Here is a 15,436-nt window from a genome sequence, read left to right as displayed (position 1 = left end):
ATTTGGAATGAGAAAGATGTGTTGTGGTGCGCATCATCGATATTTTGTATTTTATGCCCATGGTAGACTTTCTTCAACAATATAAACTTTTCTCTTGAACTCGATATTAGATTACAAAGAGCCCTCTATGTAATTTATCAAAAAGTATAAAAACTCCCCACTTTCAATATTTTACTGCAATTTATAGCACTTGGGAAATCAATCAAATTTAGAAACCGAAACAGTAATACGAGGTAATGGGTCTGATCATTGACTTCAAGTTAGGCATTACTTAGATAAGCCATATCTGTCAAGTATTAAAAGTTATTTAGAGTGGACAACTAGAACTGGTTTATACTGTAACTTATACAAGTTGGTTATACTGTAACTTATTTTAATTTTATGTTTCTTTAAAAAACTTCAGGGACTTTACCTTAACTTTGCTCAGACTTTAAATAACAAACAGAATGATCAGAATAAACGCTGTAGCGATGAAACCGGAGAGAAGGCAAGTTAGATCAAAGGAAAGTTTAGAGAAAATAAAAGAACAGAAAGCGGTAAGGGAAGAGTTGAAGGACAGGAGGTTGAAATCTCACACAGTAGCAATACATTACGATTCAAACATCGTTGTAAACGGTGTTTTAATGACTACCAACCACACCGAATTGTTTTTATTTATCTTGCAATCAGCGTTACTGCGAATTTTGTCGTGCATTTTCTTTTTGCTAATCCGAGCGTAATCCTTCCCCCTTTCCAGCTAATTACACCCACCCGCTCGCTAGTGCTGTGTGCCGAATCACGCCGAGAAATGGAGGACTGGCTGCAAGCGTTGAAGGCCGCCTCGGCGCGCGAATTCTTCGAACCGGGACCGCCGGATCAGCACGACTTCCTCTCCGGACATCATCACTGGTAGGTCTAGTTGGCGTAGGAGTATTTCGGTGTGTAACTGGTTGTTCTTTGGCCCGCAGGTACGCCACATCCCACGCACGACCGACCTACTGCAACGTGTGCCGCGAGGCACTGTCCGGCGTGACGTCCCACGGACTGTCCTGCGAGGTGTGCAAGTGCAAGGTTCACAAGCGCTGCGCGGCTAAGGCCATCTCCAACTGCAAGTGGACGACGCTGGCCAGCGTCGGCAAGGACATCATCGAGGACTGCGATGGGGTAAGCATTTCCGGGGGCGGTTTGGTTCTGGCGGGCTTTGTTGACCTTTATCCCTTGTAAAACACAGAATCTCGTGATGCCCCATCAGTGGATGGAGGGCAACCTGCCCGTATCGTCCAAGTGCTTGGTGTGCGACAAAACGTGCGGCTCCGTGATGCGGTTGCAGGACTGGCGATGCATCTGGTGCCGGTCGACCGTGCACACCGCCTGCCGGCCGCAAGCCCCCAACGCTTGCCCGCTCGGGCCGGCCCGGGTGTCGATGGTGCCGCCGACCTCGCTGCATTCGATCGGGCTGGACGAGGCGTGGGACGTGTGCAAGCCGCACGGCAGCTTCTCGCCGCTGCTCGTGTTCGTCAACTCCAAGTCGGGCGACAACCAGGGCGTCAAGTTCCTGCGCCGCTTCAAGCAGCTGCTCAACCCGGCCCAGGTGTTCGACCTGATCTCGAGCGGGCCCGGCCTCGGGCTGCGGCTGTTCCGGCATTTCGATCCCTTCCGCATCCTGATCTGCTCCGGCGATGGCTCCGTCGGCTGGGTGCTGAGCGAGATCGACCATCTCAACATGCAAGTGAGTACTTTTACGCGCGTTTCTCTTTGACGGTGGTTCCCCCCCCCCCCCCCCCCCCCCTTTATGTAAGGACACCGCAACCACGATAGGGGACCAGAAAACCGCTACGTACTGCGTTCTCAAATGAGGCACTTAGTTTGGCGATGCTACTGAAAAACTCATCTCATTAGGAACCACCCGAGAAATGGTATGCTAATAAGCTCGCTCCCGGGCTAGCCGAGCTGTTTGTAGTGCGTCTATGTTGGTCTGGTTCTATCTTTTTTCCGTGCAAAAAGACAAGGGTCTTATCTAAATAAAAAAAAAATGAAGAACTTCAACATTTCCCCCATCGGAACAATGCGGTTCTCATTCGCTCCCCTTCAGGGCACTCAAACGGTCTACCAAAGCGTAATGCTACAACGAAGTTCCATTTCATGCTGTCGTGCCGTTTGTGCCCACCAGAACAAGTGCTGGCCATTTCAGCAGCCAGCGGGCAATCTCCACCTCCTCCCCATCATTCCCCTTCGCCCTCTTTCTGCACCGTAAGCTACGGTTGAGAACTCTCACCGAGCGACTTCAACGAGGCAAACGTCCTATACCGTTCTGTCTTTGCCGTGTCAGTTTGGAGTTGGAGCCATACCGGGGCTTGCTTACCGGCGGACAGCGTAATGTCAAGGACACAAATTATGAAATTTAACGGCCTGGCACGGTGGGGACGTTCTCAAGCTCGCCGATGCGTGCCATTCGGGGTGTTTTTTAGCGTATCGGTTTTCCGGTCGGTGGAGGGAAGAAAAATTCATTACAGGACAGAACCGCCGCCCGTATGATCGTGGCATTTCCGAGCCACAGCACACACTTGTGTTTTTATTTCCTTCGTGTATGTTATCCGTTGTTACCAGCCAGGTTTCGTACCGAAATCGTTCCGCTCCGAGGTGTGCCACGTGTGCCATCTTTCCACGTTTTTACCTCGCGAATTTTTGCCGAATTTTACACAATAAATATTTGAACTACAGCCCGGCCGATATTACATCCGTTCGCTAGGGGCTCCTCGGAGGGGCTAAACAATCTCGCCCGGAAGGGGGAAGTTGTTGGGGCAAGGGACCGGTGATAGGGTCGGCTTTGATTTCGATCTTTATTTTCACCCGTCCGATCTGTGGGGGGAATGTGGTGATGTGGATAAGGCGGATCGGGGAAAATAATAGCGAGACGGATATGAAAACCCCTCCAGGGACGGGGAGCGCTATGAACACGACAAGTTTGGCTCGAACAGATTCGTCTATTTTCTTGCTTGTATTTCGTTGTTGAAATTTTTCCTTTTGCTGTTGCTCTCCCGTTTTCTTTCCGTTTACGGTTGAACGAAACGCCCCATTTCGCCCGCAGGAAATGAGTTCTGACGAAATTACGTATCGATGCGATGCTCCGCAGGGCCGTGGGTAAGGAACCGAGCGAGGAAAGGATGTGTACAGCGTACTCCTGATGCGAGGAGAGAGATGTTCAGCATTCCGAATATGTCATGGCCGGGGATTAATATATAATGAGCGACCTACGGATTAATGGATGTACGGGGCAACACGGGTACGCAAGCGGAGTGTGGTGATCGGGGACGGGGAAGGCTTCCGAGGGTGTTGGCAGCGGATAGGCAATGTCCTGTGCGATGATTAAAGAGGAAATTTGTATGTAGATATGTTTGCGTTTTGGAGGCGATTCGAAAGCTTTATTGCTACCCCTGCAGATGTGACAGTGAAACTTTTCTTCATCATAAAACAACGAAACCAACTGTTCCGTTGAAATGGTGTACGGCATTTGCGTGTGAAGAAGTTGACCAGGGTTTCAGCAGGGTTCACAGTCGTCGTGAATCGTGCACCCGCTGTTGCTTAAAGTTCGGAAAAGCTGGCCCCCATTCTGTTTCCATCGGAGTGTCAGGCTTTTCGGAGAATTATAGAACAGAACTCCTACCCCACGAAACCTGCACGTGTCGCGCTTCATCGGGTATCCAGTAGAATCCAGCTGAACGCAACTGGAACGACGTTTCCCAAACTTGAGCTTTTCATTTCATGGTAATTAACCATCGAGCCGTCATAAAAATGTTCCCGCGGGGTGGAAAACATAGAAGAAAACAAGTCAATGCTCACCAGTTGACCTTTACTTGCACAATGTAAGCGCAAACTTTTGTGACTTCTCTTCTGCTGCTTGCCGAAACTCTTTCTTGCCGACTCCCTAGGATTAAAACTTAAGTCTCTGCTTTGTGTGGCAGGCGTCAGGTCCCGTTTCATCATCGTACGGTTTCTGTTCTGGGCTTCGAACTCGATGAACTTGGCACGTTCCCAACCGGTGGGGTATCGCTTTCGCCGTGCAATCGCTTCAAAAATGACACCGAAAGGCCTTCAGGTCCCAAACATCCCCAGCCCCGTGCAACACTCTCCATCTCCGGTCACTCTCCGGTTGATCTGTAAGTTTAAGTTTTGGTTTTTCTCTCTTTTCGGGTTCATTGAAACCGGGGCCGGTCGTTTAATTTATGCTCCATTCAAAAGCCCACCGGGTCCTACTACCGGGTTTAGGGTTTTGCTTGCTTCAGGCGTCAGTTTATCAGGTCCCTAAGGGAGGGCACCCAAAGGAGCCCGAGGAAGCTTACGAATTGGTTCGGCAATGCTTTGGGACGGGAGTTTATTGTGATTTATTGGCACCGCCTATCCGCGCGCGCGTTATGTTTCCATCTCAATGTATTTCAATTGGCTCGCTAACAAGCCGGCAACCGGGGGAAGCAATAAATGTTGATCTCATCGGAACGATTTCCAACGAGGTAGGAAGCACCTTGGCGACAGCGGCCTTTTTCCCTTCCCCGCTCGCGTGTGCAGTACGGCGGGGCTAAATTGTGCTCTGCTCATCTCGAACGAACTAATACTGAGAGATTTTACACAACAACTGTGTTTGCAAGAATACTTATTTTCCGCATGAACTCGTTTATATTATGAAAATATTCTTCTCATGATCTACAAGAAAACATGAAATTATGATTGATTTTTAAACAATTTCATTTGAAAAAATTAACATTCAAATATCCAGCTTTTCCTTAGCATTTCACCCGTTTTATTTTCGTTAAAAATCAACTAGAGTAATAATGGAAAAAATACCGTAAACATTTGTCAATTTTGGAGGAAAAGGTGTGAAAACACCACATAGTATATTCTTAAATATTTATCAAAAAGAAACCTACCAATGTGTGTAATACTTTTGTTGGCAAGTTTAAATAGGTGTTTATCAAATTTCGATTATTTTAAAAGATCATTTCATGCAACAAGTATCATAAGGTTTATGTTCAACTAAGAGCAATATGAAGTAGATATTTTTAAACAAAAACCAAAATTGAAATGAAATGAATATGAATATGAAGTAGATATTTTTAAACAAAAACCAAAATTGAAACCGTGCGCAAGTTTAAGTTTTTTTACCTTCTATTTTTTGTTATTATTTTAAATAATTTTTTTTACCAAAAAAATCACTATCTTACTAGAAAGGGGCCCCGGCAAAGTTTGTAAGATTTATAGTTAAACAAATATTCTATAGAACTCATCAGTCTTCTATAATGATCGCAAATAATAAATTAGAACGGGGTCAGTCTTACAATAATGGGCTATTTTACTGTATACTATAAAAGGTAATGCTAAGAACCATAATGAAATAATGAGAGAATGATCCGGTTATGATCAGAGTTGAAATGTAACAAAAGAAACATATTTTATAGTTAATCAATTGGAAACAAGTACGCATTTGCCTCGAAACAACAATATTTTAGGGCTTAAATGATGTGTTGAAAAACTTAATCAGTTTCATCTAACTGATATAGAGCAATGCGTTTTGACATATCCTGTTAGATGCTGCCATATATTTGAAAAAGTCTAAATAAAAATCATAAATATGATTTTTCTATTCTATTTATTCAATAAGAATTGTTAGACAAAATTGATAAAAATCAAACTTCGAAGAGTCCGCCAGAAAACTTATTGATTGTAGGTTAAAAGAAAGAGATAACATTGATTTTGTTGAAAACCATATCAACAAGATAAAAATTTATAATTTTCTTCGGTTTTGGATAGGAGCCCCGTTAATTTTACCACTTGGGGCCTCTATGAGTGTAAATCCGCCACTGACTAGGTTTCGCCTGTGAGATATAAATTCTCAAACGTAAAGTACCCGTTTTACTACAAGAAGTAAACCCATTGTCAATGCTAACGTTCGGTTGGCAAAAGTTTGATGAACATTTTTCCCAGAATTAATTTGTGCTTTCGATTGGGGAATTGATCGAGAAAGTTTGTAGTCTTTTCTGGTTTTTGCTTGTGTGTGCGTACGATTTCCCGTGTTTCATCGTGTGTCACCGGGAGGAAAGAAGGAGTCAGTAGGAACCAACTTCACGTGTACGCCATAAACCTTCCGGATCATTTGCAAATTGACGTCAGCCGTACGCAAGTGAAGACACATTGCTGCTATGACGAATCCACATGTTTGACTCCCATTTGCCGCTTCCACCTCGAATTTCCAATTTCCGCAGAACGCACTCATTTAACTTTTCAGATTTTGTCAATCTTTCCCGAGGTTAACAAGTTTCCTTTCTGCTTGTCTTTGCCAACCCATTCCATTCGGTTGTGTGTTTTTCACACAGAAACAATGCCAAATAGCAGTGCTTCCACTGGGAACCGGAAACGATCTGGCGCGGGTCCTCGGCTGGGGCAGCTCGTGCGACGATGACGCACATCTTCCGCAGCTGCTGGAGCGCTACGAGAAGGCCAGCACGAAGATGCTCGACAGGTAAGGACAGGACGAACTGTTGGGTGATGGTTGTGTGGTTGTATTGTGCGTGTGTGTAGAAATGTCCCAATTTGAGCGATCTTCCCCGGGGGAACAATTTAAAATGTGTAAACAATTTTAAATGTGTTCTAAATTCCACGACCTGGGATGACGATTGTTGAAAGAGAATGTTTAATTAATTCGTTCGGGGAAAAGCCCACCCAAAGGTTATGCTGTCAATCGAATAGGTAATCTCAACCTTTCCCTTTCCCCTGCTCCGACCTCCCCGACCGTCATTAGGTGGAGCGTGATGGTGTTCGAGCGCGATATTGGCATCGCGACGACGCGTACCCCCAAGATGTCGATCTCGCACTATCCGGATCCCCTGCTGTCGCAGTTCGAGGACAGCGCCCTGTGGCATCTGCAGTCAATTGTCTACAACGAGGACACCCAGCTGATGATACAGTCGACGCGGAGTCTATGCGAAACGGTCAATGACTTTATTGCTAGAGTAAGGGAGACGAGCTCGGACGAAGAGCAATTAAGCATAAAATGTGATATTTTAAGGTAAGCATCGGAATTACGGGGTAGGATACAATGTCCCACCTGCATGCTACTCTAACTTCTCGCTTTTCATTTCGCCCCGTGCAGACAAAAGTTAGGAATGTTATTAGATACACTGAAGGACGAAGAAGCTGGTCTTCACGGCGACGACGAATTATTTAGAACACTGAAAGAAATTGCTCAAAAAAGTGCCTCAGAAAGACCAATAGATACGTAAGTTTCCACCGTCGACTGCGAACCGGCACGTGGCAGGTCGATATCAATGTTCTAACCTTCGCTTTCATTTGCGCGTCTCTTCCACCTCGGCAGAAAAACAATAGAGAAAAACGAAAAAGATAAACTGAATTCCAAAGAACGCATTAGTAGAATAGATCGCAGTTCGGAAAAGGAAGCACTTTTATGCCGGGCCAACAGCCTCAAGCGAGCAATACACGAAGTCGTGGAGATGAGCGAGAAGGTGACGCCGTTCGCACCACAGAAGCGCCTGTCCGTGCCCATGAACACCCTACGAGGTAGGTCAAATCCCATGCGTTGAGGTTGGGTTTAAGAGCGGGAATACGGAACAGTTGCGTGCATCGAATCTTTCGTTCATTTTCCTACAATGTGTCCTATTTTTTTCCTAATTTGTATGTTAATTTTTTACAAATCTTTCTTGGTTTATTAACTCATTTTCCTTCGCTTGGTACATGCGATGCTTCTTTATCTAAAAGCGTATGTGGTTTCACCTTATATTACTTTTCAATTCATTTTAGTTTTAATGGTTTATTTTATTTATTATAAAATTTATTAAATTTAAATTTAAACGATAATTATTAATTAAAAAGTAGCGGTAGTATTTATATGGAAATAAGTTTTACTGCTATAGATTTTAAACAAGTTTCAAAATTCCCAACAGTTAGAAACGAGGAAAGAAAGAGTAGTATATAATTTAAACTTTTTTGGAGCAGCCTAAAGCTACTGGCTGCCAATTGAAAATTATAAAGCAAATGTTTCAATAACGTAGAAAGTTCCGGTGAGCATGAAACGAAAGCGACATTATGAAAATTGCCTGTGACAAAATCAACATAATCAATCGAAGTTACTATTTGGTCAGTAGCCGCAAGTACTATATTCAATTTTTAAAAAGAGCCCAATTGGATTCAAGTGTATCTAATAATTTTTAAATAATGATGAAAGTGACAATGACCGTTAACGAAGTGAAAGCATCGATTGTGCAAATAGTTTTGTCAAAATCAATGCGTTTAAAAAAAATCAAAGCGATTTGGCCTCTTCAGATAAGCTCTATAAATGGGTTTTAAAAGAAGAAATACAACAAACCTCTTTGTTTTATAAAATTAAAAAAGTTGTTCGGAGTGGCATAATACCGAGGTGATATAATACACGCAAAACTACGGTAATACTTTCTGTTTCATTGCTATTTGCTGCTTTTAAAATATTTTAAGAAAAATTTCTTTTGTTTCGCGCGGATTTTCTAATTCCGGTTCGCCCTTTTTCATAATAATTAACATAGCTAACGTTTCTTCGTCGGACAACTCGGCCAACACATCGCCGGCCACGTTGCCACCCCCGGGTGGCACCATATCGCCGTCGGTGTCGACATCGCGGCTGACCTGCATCTCCCCGCTGCCGGACATGCGCCGCGACTCGATGGACGAGCACTTCTTCAGCACGCTGAACCTGCCCGTCCCGAAGCAGTTCGCGGACGGGGGCAGCCGGCGCAGCTCGGGCGTGCCGGAATCGTACCGCATCTCCAGCATCGAGGAGCTGGAGGAGAACAGCGTCCACACCGAGCCGAAGGGCCACGAACCGGCCATCCTGGAGCCGATGGGCGCGGAGGGCGAATCGGAGCAGAACACCGACAACCAGGCGAAGGACGCGGACGATACGCTGAACCAGCGCTCGAACACGACCACCACGTCCGACTCGCAGTCGACGACAGCACCGTACGACTTTTCGTTCGAGTCCGACACCAAGACGGTCAAGTTCGATCTCGACCCGAACAGCGCGTTCGAGCGGTTGGGCTTCAAGCCGTTCAAGAAAACCATCGAGCAGCATCACCAGCACCAGCTCCAACAGCAGCAGGGGACGACAGGTGGCCTGCAGGCACCCCAGCAGCGACCGGAGGGCACCGGCTATCTGCAGTTCCAGCCGATCGAGGTGTACGAGCGCAACTACTACCGGAACCATCCGCAGCAGCGAGCCCTCGGGGTGGCGGCGGCGGCGCGGGCCACTGCCGAACCGACGACTTCGAAGCCGAGCGGCAGCTTCAACATGCTCCAGGTGCCGACCATCTGCATTCCCAGCCTGGAGAAACCACCGGAAAACATTTACTTCAGTGAGAACATTACCATCATCGATACGGACATGCCGGTAAGGATTGGGTTGGTGGGAGAGATGGAGGGCAGCTCCGTTCACTGTACAGCTTCCATCCCTCCCCTCCAGGAACGATCGTCGTCCGATGAGGTACCCGGCGATGGCAGTGATATACTATCAGCAATAAGCAACGAAGAGTGTAGCGTTACCTCGGAAATACTCGACAGACAATCAGAGAACAACTCCCAGATACACGTTGGTGATATTATACAGGTTGGTGGTTGGCGAGCACCCAGGTCGCATCCACACTTCACTTCCTCCCCTTTTTTTCCTTTCGCAGGATTTAGACAACGATCGATTCAGCCACATCGATTCGCCGGAAACGAGCGACACGACGGAGGCGCTGCACGGGGAAAGCCTGATGGATGACATCAGCTCGGTGCTGGGGCAGGACTTGCTCGGCGCGCTGCAGGACAACACGATCACCGAGGACACGACCACCCTGTGCACGCTCGAGCACACGAGACGGCGCAGCTTCAAGGGCAAGCAGCAGCAGCAACAGTCGCGGACCAACGACAACGTCGACCTGGAGCAGTGCGGATTCGAGAACCGGGTGTTCGACATCGACAACCGGTGCGACGATCAGAAGGTGAAGGAGCCTCGCTTCTGCAGCTTGGCCAAGTTCGTCGAGGGGAACGATATAGCGCGCAAGAGTTTCAAGCGACCGGCCCGGGGCGCTCGCCGTAGCGTTGGTAGCGCCGCCATCGGGTTCACCAACCGGCTCTCAGTGGGCGAAAATGAGTACGAAAACATCAAGTCACTGGCGCGCAACCTCCTGCCGGTACACGGCTCCCCGTCGGACGTGTCGGTGTCGGAGACGGATACGGTGCGTTCGTCCGGCTTCGAGTACCGGAAGCTCGTGTCGGCCCCGAACGCGGATGATGAGGACGAGAGCCTGCCGGACGATGAGTTGGGCGAGCGGTCGTCGAGTGAGAACGACGACGAGCGCCACGAAGACGACACGCACCGCGAGGAGGAGGAGGAAGACGAGGAGGAGGAGGACGAGGAGGAGGAGGATGAGGAAGGGGAGCTGGCGGAGGGTGGCGCGGACGAGCTGGATAAGGACGATCGGAGCGAGAAGAGCTTCCAGCTGCCGGGCATCCCGACGATCAACGTCGTGGTGGAACCGCCATCGCCGGCCCTCAGCGACGAGCTGCGTTCGCTGCGCGTTCCGGAGATCCGGCGGCATTCCGAGCATACGCCCAACCTGCTGGCACCGCGCGAGATCGATATCAACCGGCGGCACTCGAACAACAACCCCAACCTGCTCGGGTTCGACTCGGAGCACATCCGCTTCCTGAACTGCTCGCCGGCAGCGTCGCGGCGCATCAGCAGCGGCAGCCTGCTGTTCAAGCCGGAAGGGTTGGGCAGCTCGAAGAGTAACATCTTCAGCTCCAGCCTGGGCCTGTTCGGCGTCGATAAGGACGCGGAAGGCAAGGAGGACAGGCGGACCAAGGAGGAGAAGGAGGAGAAGGTGAAGAAGCTACCGATCATCAACCCGCTGGTGCGGCTGCCATCGTGGCCAAGTGAGTTTTTGCTGAACGTTTTCGCACGCATCGGCCAACGTTGCACGACGTTCATTTTGATTTTGCATTCATTGCAGACGTCAGCACCGGGACGGGCTTCATCTCCAAGTGTTTGCTGGCCAACGCGGACACCCTGTGCGCCGCCGTCAGCCCGCTGATGGACCCGGACGAGACGCTGCTGGAGGGATACTTCGAGAAGGCGGTGATGAACAACTACTTCGGCATCGGCATCGACGCGAAGATCTCGCTCGACTTTCACAACAAGCGCGAGGAGCACCCGGAGAAGTGTCGATCGCGGGCCAAGAACTACATGTGGTACGGCGTGCTCGGCTCGAAGCAGTGGCTCCAGAAGACGTACAAGAACCTCGAGCAGAAGGTGCAGCTGGAGTGTGACGGTCAGCGGATACCGCTACCGTCGCTCCAGGGCATCGTGGTGCTGAACATCCCGAGCTTCATGGGTGGCACGAACTTCTGGGGCAGCAAGAAGGAGGACGACTGCTTCCTGGCGCAGAGCTTCGACGACCGCATCCTGGAGGTGGTGGCGGTCTTCGGCTCGGTGCAGATGGCGGCCTCGCGGCTCATCAACCTGCAGCACCACCGGATCGCCCAGTGCCAGAGCGTGCAGATTAACATTCTCGGTAAGGCTGGGTCGTGCGTTCGTTGGGATTGGGGTTGGAGCCAAAAGAGTTGATCAATTTCGTTCCGATAATAAGAGGACGACGATCTAGGCCGAGTCATTTACCCTTTAACCCAGGGGTCGGCAAAATCCGGCCCACAAACTGATTTAATCCGGTCCATAAGAAAATTTTAGTGCTTCATACAAAAATCCCATCTCAATTTTCATCGGATTTGTTCATGGTGTCAGGTTTGTTTTCTTCCTAAAAATGAAGATTAAAATTGTTGAACGAGGTGTTTTTGTTATATGTTGACAACTCAAAATCTACTACTTAGTACTAGTAATCATAGTTTACGGTATCCGGAACGCACCTTCTTTTTGTTTTCTATCATCTGGCCCTTTTTAAGAAAGGTATGTCGACCTCTGCTTTAACCGATAATTGTTAAATTTATTTGAATAATATAGGGGAAAGTGGAACAAGATGTACCGGCTTTAGCTGAATGAAGCCATTAAAAAAACTGATGGTCCGTAATGTATTGATTAACGTATCTAGTACATCCTACGTGAATTTTACGGCACAACAAGTTGATTCTAAATAATGTAATATTTTGTTACAATTATTTAAGATATTCTTTCTTCTTCTTGAAGTAACGACCATGTTGGTCATGCCTGCCCTTTACAAATTTACGAGACTTTTTACTTTATGTGTACGTGAATAGGGTCCGGTCTCGGTTGGGATTCGAACCCACGCCGTCGAGGTGGTGAGCCCTGGCGCTCATGGGCCGATTTTCTAACCGGCGCTACCGCTCGGTTGTCGCGGACCTCAACTAATAACTCTATATATAATTATCCTGAAAATTTACCAGTCTGTCTGTCCGGGGAATTCAGTGAAAAAGTTCGCTATTTCGAGGTCTACAGTCTTGTTTTTTTATTTGATTCATATGATTGTAAAATATTCAATTTCCATGTCCACAATCTCGTTCACTTTTTCTCACACTCTCCGAGCGATTCTACATAGTTCATACAATTTTTACTTTATCTCGTCAGGTGAAGAGTGTGTACCGATACAGGTAGACGGGGAAGCCTGGTTGCAACCGCCCGGCATGATACGGATCATCCACAAGAACCGGGTGCAGATGTTGTGCCGCAACCGTAACCTGGAGGTATCGCTGAAGAGCTGGCAGGAGAAACAACGTCAGCACAGCATCAGTATCGCGCGCGAGCAACCATCGTCGGCATCCGAGCACCATCTAGCGCCGTCGGAGGACATGTTCTCCGAGCGCGAAACCTATCTGCTGCTAAACTTCATCGAGTGCGTCAGCACGCTGGTGAAGTGGGTAAAGTTCCTGATCATCTCGCACCCGTCGCTGCAGCCAAACCTGTACGTGGTGGCGTCGAAGGCAGCCGACGCACTGGAGTCCATCCATCCCGGTGGGAAGATCATCGAAGGGCCCAACTTGCGCCGGCAGCTGACCGAATTGGTAAGTGGTGGCTGGAATAAGGCGGATCGGTTCGCGGTGAACTCAACGGCGTTTGATGCGCTTTCCCGTAGGTTCGGTGCGCCCGCCAGCTGTACGAGGACACCTGCGAGCTGCTGAGAGAGCGCAGCCACAGTCTCATCCTTCGGGAGGATCTCGAGACGAAGCTGAGCGTCTCGCTGGCCAACATGGAGATGGAGCTGGGCAAATGCTCACTCCAGCAGTGCGCCGAGTCGGGCGAGACGAAAGTCTACCTCAACGTGCTGGCCCCAAACGAGGAAGTCGATCACCGCAAGAAGCAGAAACCGTTCTGGCTGAGGTTCCGTAGTGGCCACAGCTCGCACCACGGAGCCGCCGGAACTGGCGCCGTTGCCAAGACGGCGCCGACGTCCCGCGAGACGGTGAGCAATTGGGGCGTGGGCGAGGTCGTTACCTGGCTCGAGGCGATGCAGCTGTCCGAGTACGTCGATAGCTTCATCAAGAACGACATTCGCGGCAAGGAGCTGCTGACGCTGGCGCGCCGCGATCTGAAGGACCTCGGCGTCACCAAGGTTGGCCACGTGAAGCGCATTCTGCAGGCCATCAAGGACCTAGGGTCCGGATAGGCCAGCTACGGGGTGGACGGTTCCACCCTGGAATTTACAACCCAATCGCAACCGAACCATGCCGAAGCAAACCACTGTGCACTACACAGTGAAGATCTCGGGTTATTGCCATCAGGTAATAATGATCCAGATTAAGGATCACGATCGCATACGCAAATTTCTGCAGCGAGTTTACCTAGAAAACACCTAGCACAAAGAAATGAAACAAAGAATAGAGGAAAATCTTCGATAAAAAGCAACCGAAAGACTTCGTAAACTGTCGTACTTAGTGGCGGAACGCATTTAGTAACCGTTAGTATCATACGCTGGTTACACCCAGCAAAATCTCTACGCAAACGAACGGAACGAACTATCCGCATGCCGCACGTTTTGTGTGTCCTTACAAACTAGATAAGACCGGGGAAAAGGTTAAAAAAAAATATCAGTGGAGCATTTCACAACGCCCTTCGACTCCGATCGGGACAGGGCCATCGGGACCCGAGTGGGGCCACGATGACGAAACAAAAGACAGGAACTAGGAACATTCGAGCGGAAGAGGTTAGCAAAAATTATCTGATACTCCGGTGAACATATACAGGGTGAGATGAAAAAACTGCAACAAAATTCAGGCTGCTGTTATTTCTGAACCGCTCGTCCGACAGCTGTCAAATTTCTTCCAGTGACAGCTTAGTATATTGTATACAAGTGCACCAGACCATTTTATTGTTGATTGATCAGAAGATTAGTTAATCATGGTTGAGTTCAAGCGTGACAGCGTTATTGCTTTATATTTGGCTGGAAAACCCCAAGTGGCTATCGTTAGAGCCCTCCAGCATTTAAATGTTAATAAATCTTTTGTGTCTCGTACCATCGCTCGTTACCGTGATACTGGTAGCGTAGCCAGACGTAAAGGAAGTGGACGAAAAATAACAGCAACATCCCCAGAAATGGTTCGAAAAGTGAAGAAGCGGCTTGAACGAAATCCGCGTCGCAGTGGTCGACAAATGGCTCGTGAGCTTAACATATCGCAATATTCTATTCGGCAAATATTGAAAAATGAGCTTGGACTAAAGCCTTTGAAGTTCCAAAAAGTTCAAGATCTTACCGATGCACAAAAAAAAGTTAGACTCACGAGAGCCAAAGAGTTGCTTCGCTTGGCCGAAAGTGGTGAATTACCGAATTTGGTTTTCTCTGATGAGAAACCATTTGTTATCCAGCAGTTTGTGAACAAACAAAACGATCGTGTTTACTTGCCAAAGAGGTCACCTGAAAATTTGCAACTTCGGTTGGCCACCAGAACTCAAAAGCCGGCCATGGTGATGGTGTGGGCCGCCATAACCGCCGATGGTCGCTCACCGCTCGTATTCATCGACAGTGGGGTCAAAATAAATGCGCAAATCTATCGTGAAAATATTTTGGAGCGAACTCTGAAGCCCTGGGCACGGAAACATTTTGGCCACAGACTTTGGACATTCCAACAGGACTCAGCACCATCGCACTCAGCACGCGCCACCCAAGAGTGGTTACGAAATGAGGTTCCTCGCTTCATTTCCACCGCACAATGGCCACCAAAATCACCAGATGCCAATCCGTTGGACTATTGTGCCTGGGGTATTTTGGAGAGTAAGGTTGGAACTAAAAAATACCAAAGTGTCGATCAGCTCAAGCAAGCGCTTCGCCGAGAATGGGCCAAAATACCGCAGAGCCACTTTCGGGCAGCATGCGATGGCTTCATAGGCCGTCTAAAGACTATAATTCGTGAAAAAGGTGGCCAATTCGAACAAATCTGAATTGATTCTGAAATTTGATGTTCTGTTCAACATTTT

The 15,436-nt window shown here is 48.3% G+C and overlaps 1 protein-coding gene across 1 annotated transcript in view; it reads left to right on the top strand.

Annotated features, from left to right (window-relative positions):
- Positions 1-13,631, top strand: part of LOC131286822 (diacylglycerol kinase eta) — a 56,964-nt gene extending 43,333 nt beyond the window's left edge. Inside the window, exons 4-16 of the mRNA XM_058315823.1 lie at positions 737-888; positions 948-1,143; positions 1,211-1,708; positions 6,345-6,490; positions 6,770-7,036; positions 7,121-7,246; positions 7,343-7,545; positions 8,544-9,403; positions 9,476-9,619; positions 9,687-10,932; positions 11,010-11,570; positions 12,596-13,029; positions 13,101-13,631. Of these exons, the coding sequence (XP_058171806.1) occupies positions 737-888; positions 948-1,143; positions 1,211-1,708; positions 6,345-6,490; positions 6,770-7,036; positions 7,121-7,246; positions 7,343-7,545; positions 8,544-9,403; positions 9,476-9,619; positions 9,687-10,932; positions 11,010-11,570; positions 12,596-13,029; positions 13,101-13,631 (5,364 nt within the window). The remainder of the gene's footprint in view (positions 1-736; positions 889-947; positions 1,144-1,210; positions 1,709-6,344; positions 6,491-6,769; positions 7,037-7,120; positions 7,247-7,342; positions 7,546-8,543; positions 9,404-9,475; positions 9,620-9,686; positions 10,933-11,009; positions 11,571-12,595; positions 13,030-13,100) is intronic.
- The last annotated feature ends 1,805 nt before the right edge of the window (positions 13,632-15,436 follow it).

The sequence above is a fragment of the Anopheles ziemanni genome, chromosome 3 (genome assembly GCF_943734765.1).
Source record: "Anopheles ziemanni chromosome 3, idAnoZiCoDA_A2_x.2, whole genome shotgun sequence".
Taxonomy (NCBI): domain Eukaryota; kingdom Metazoa; phylum Arthropoda; class Insecta; order Diptera; family Culicidae; genus Anopheles; species Anopheles ziemanni.
Note: the sequence above shows the minus strand (reverse complement) of the source record. Positions and strands in the feature narration are given on the sequence as shown.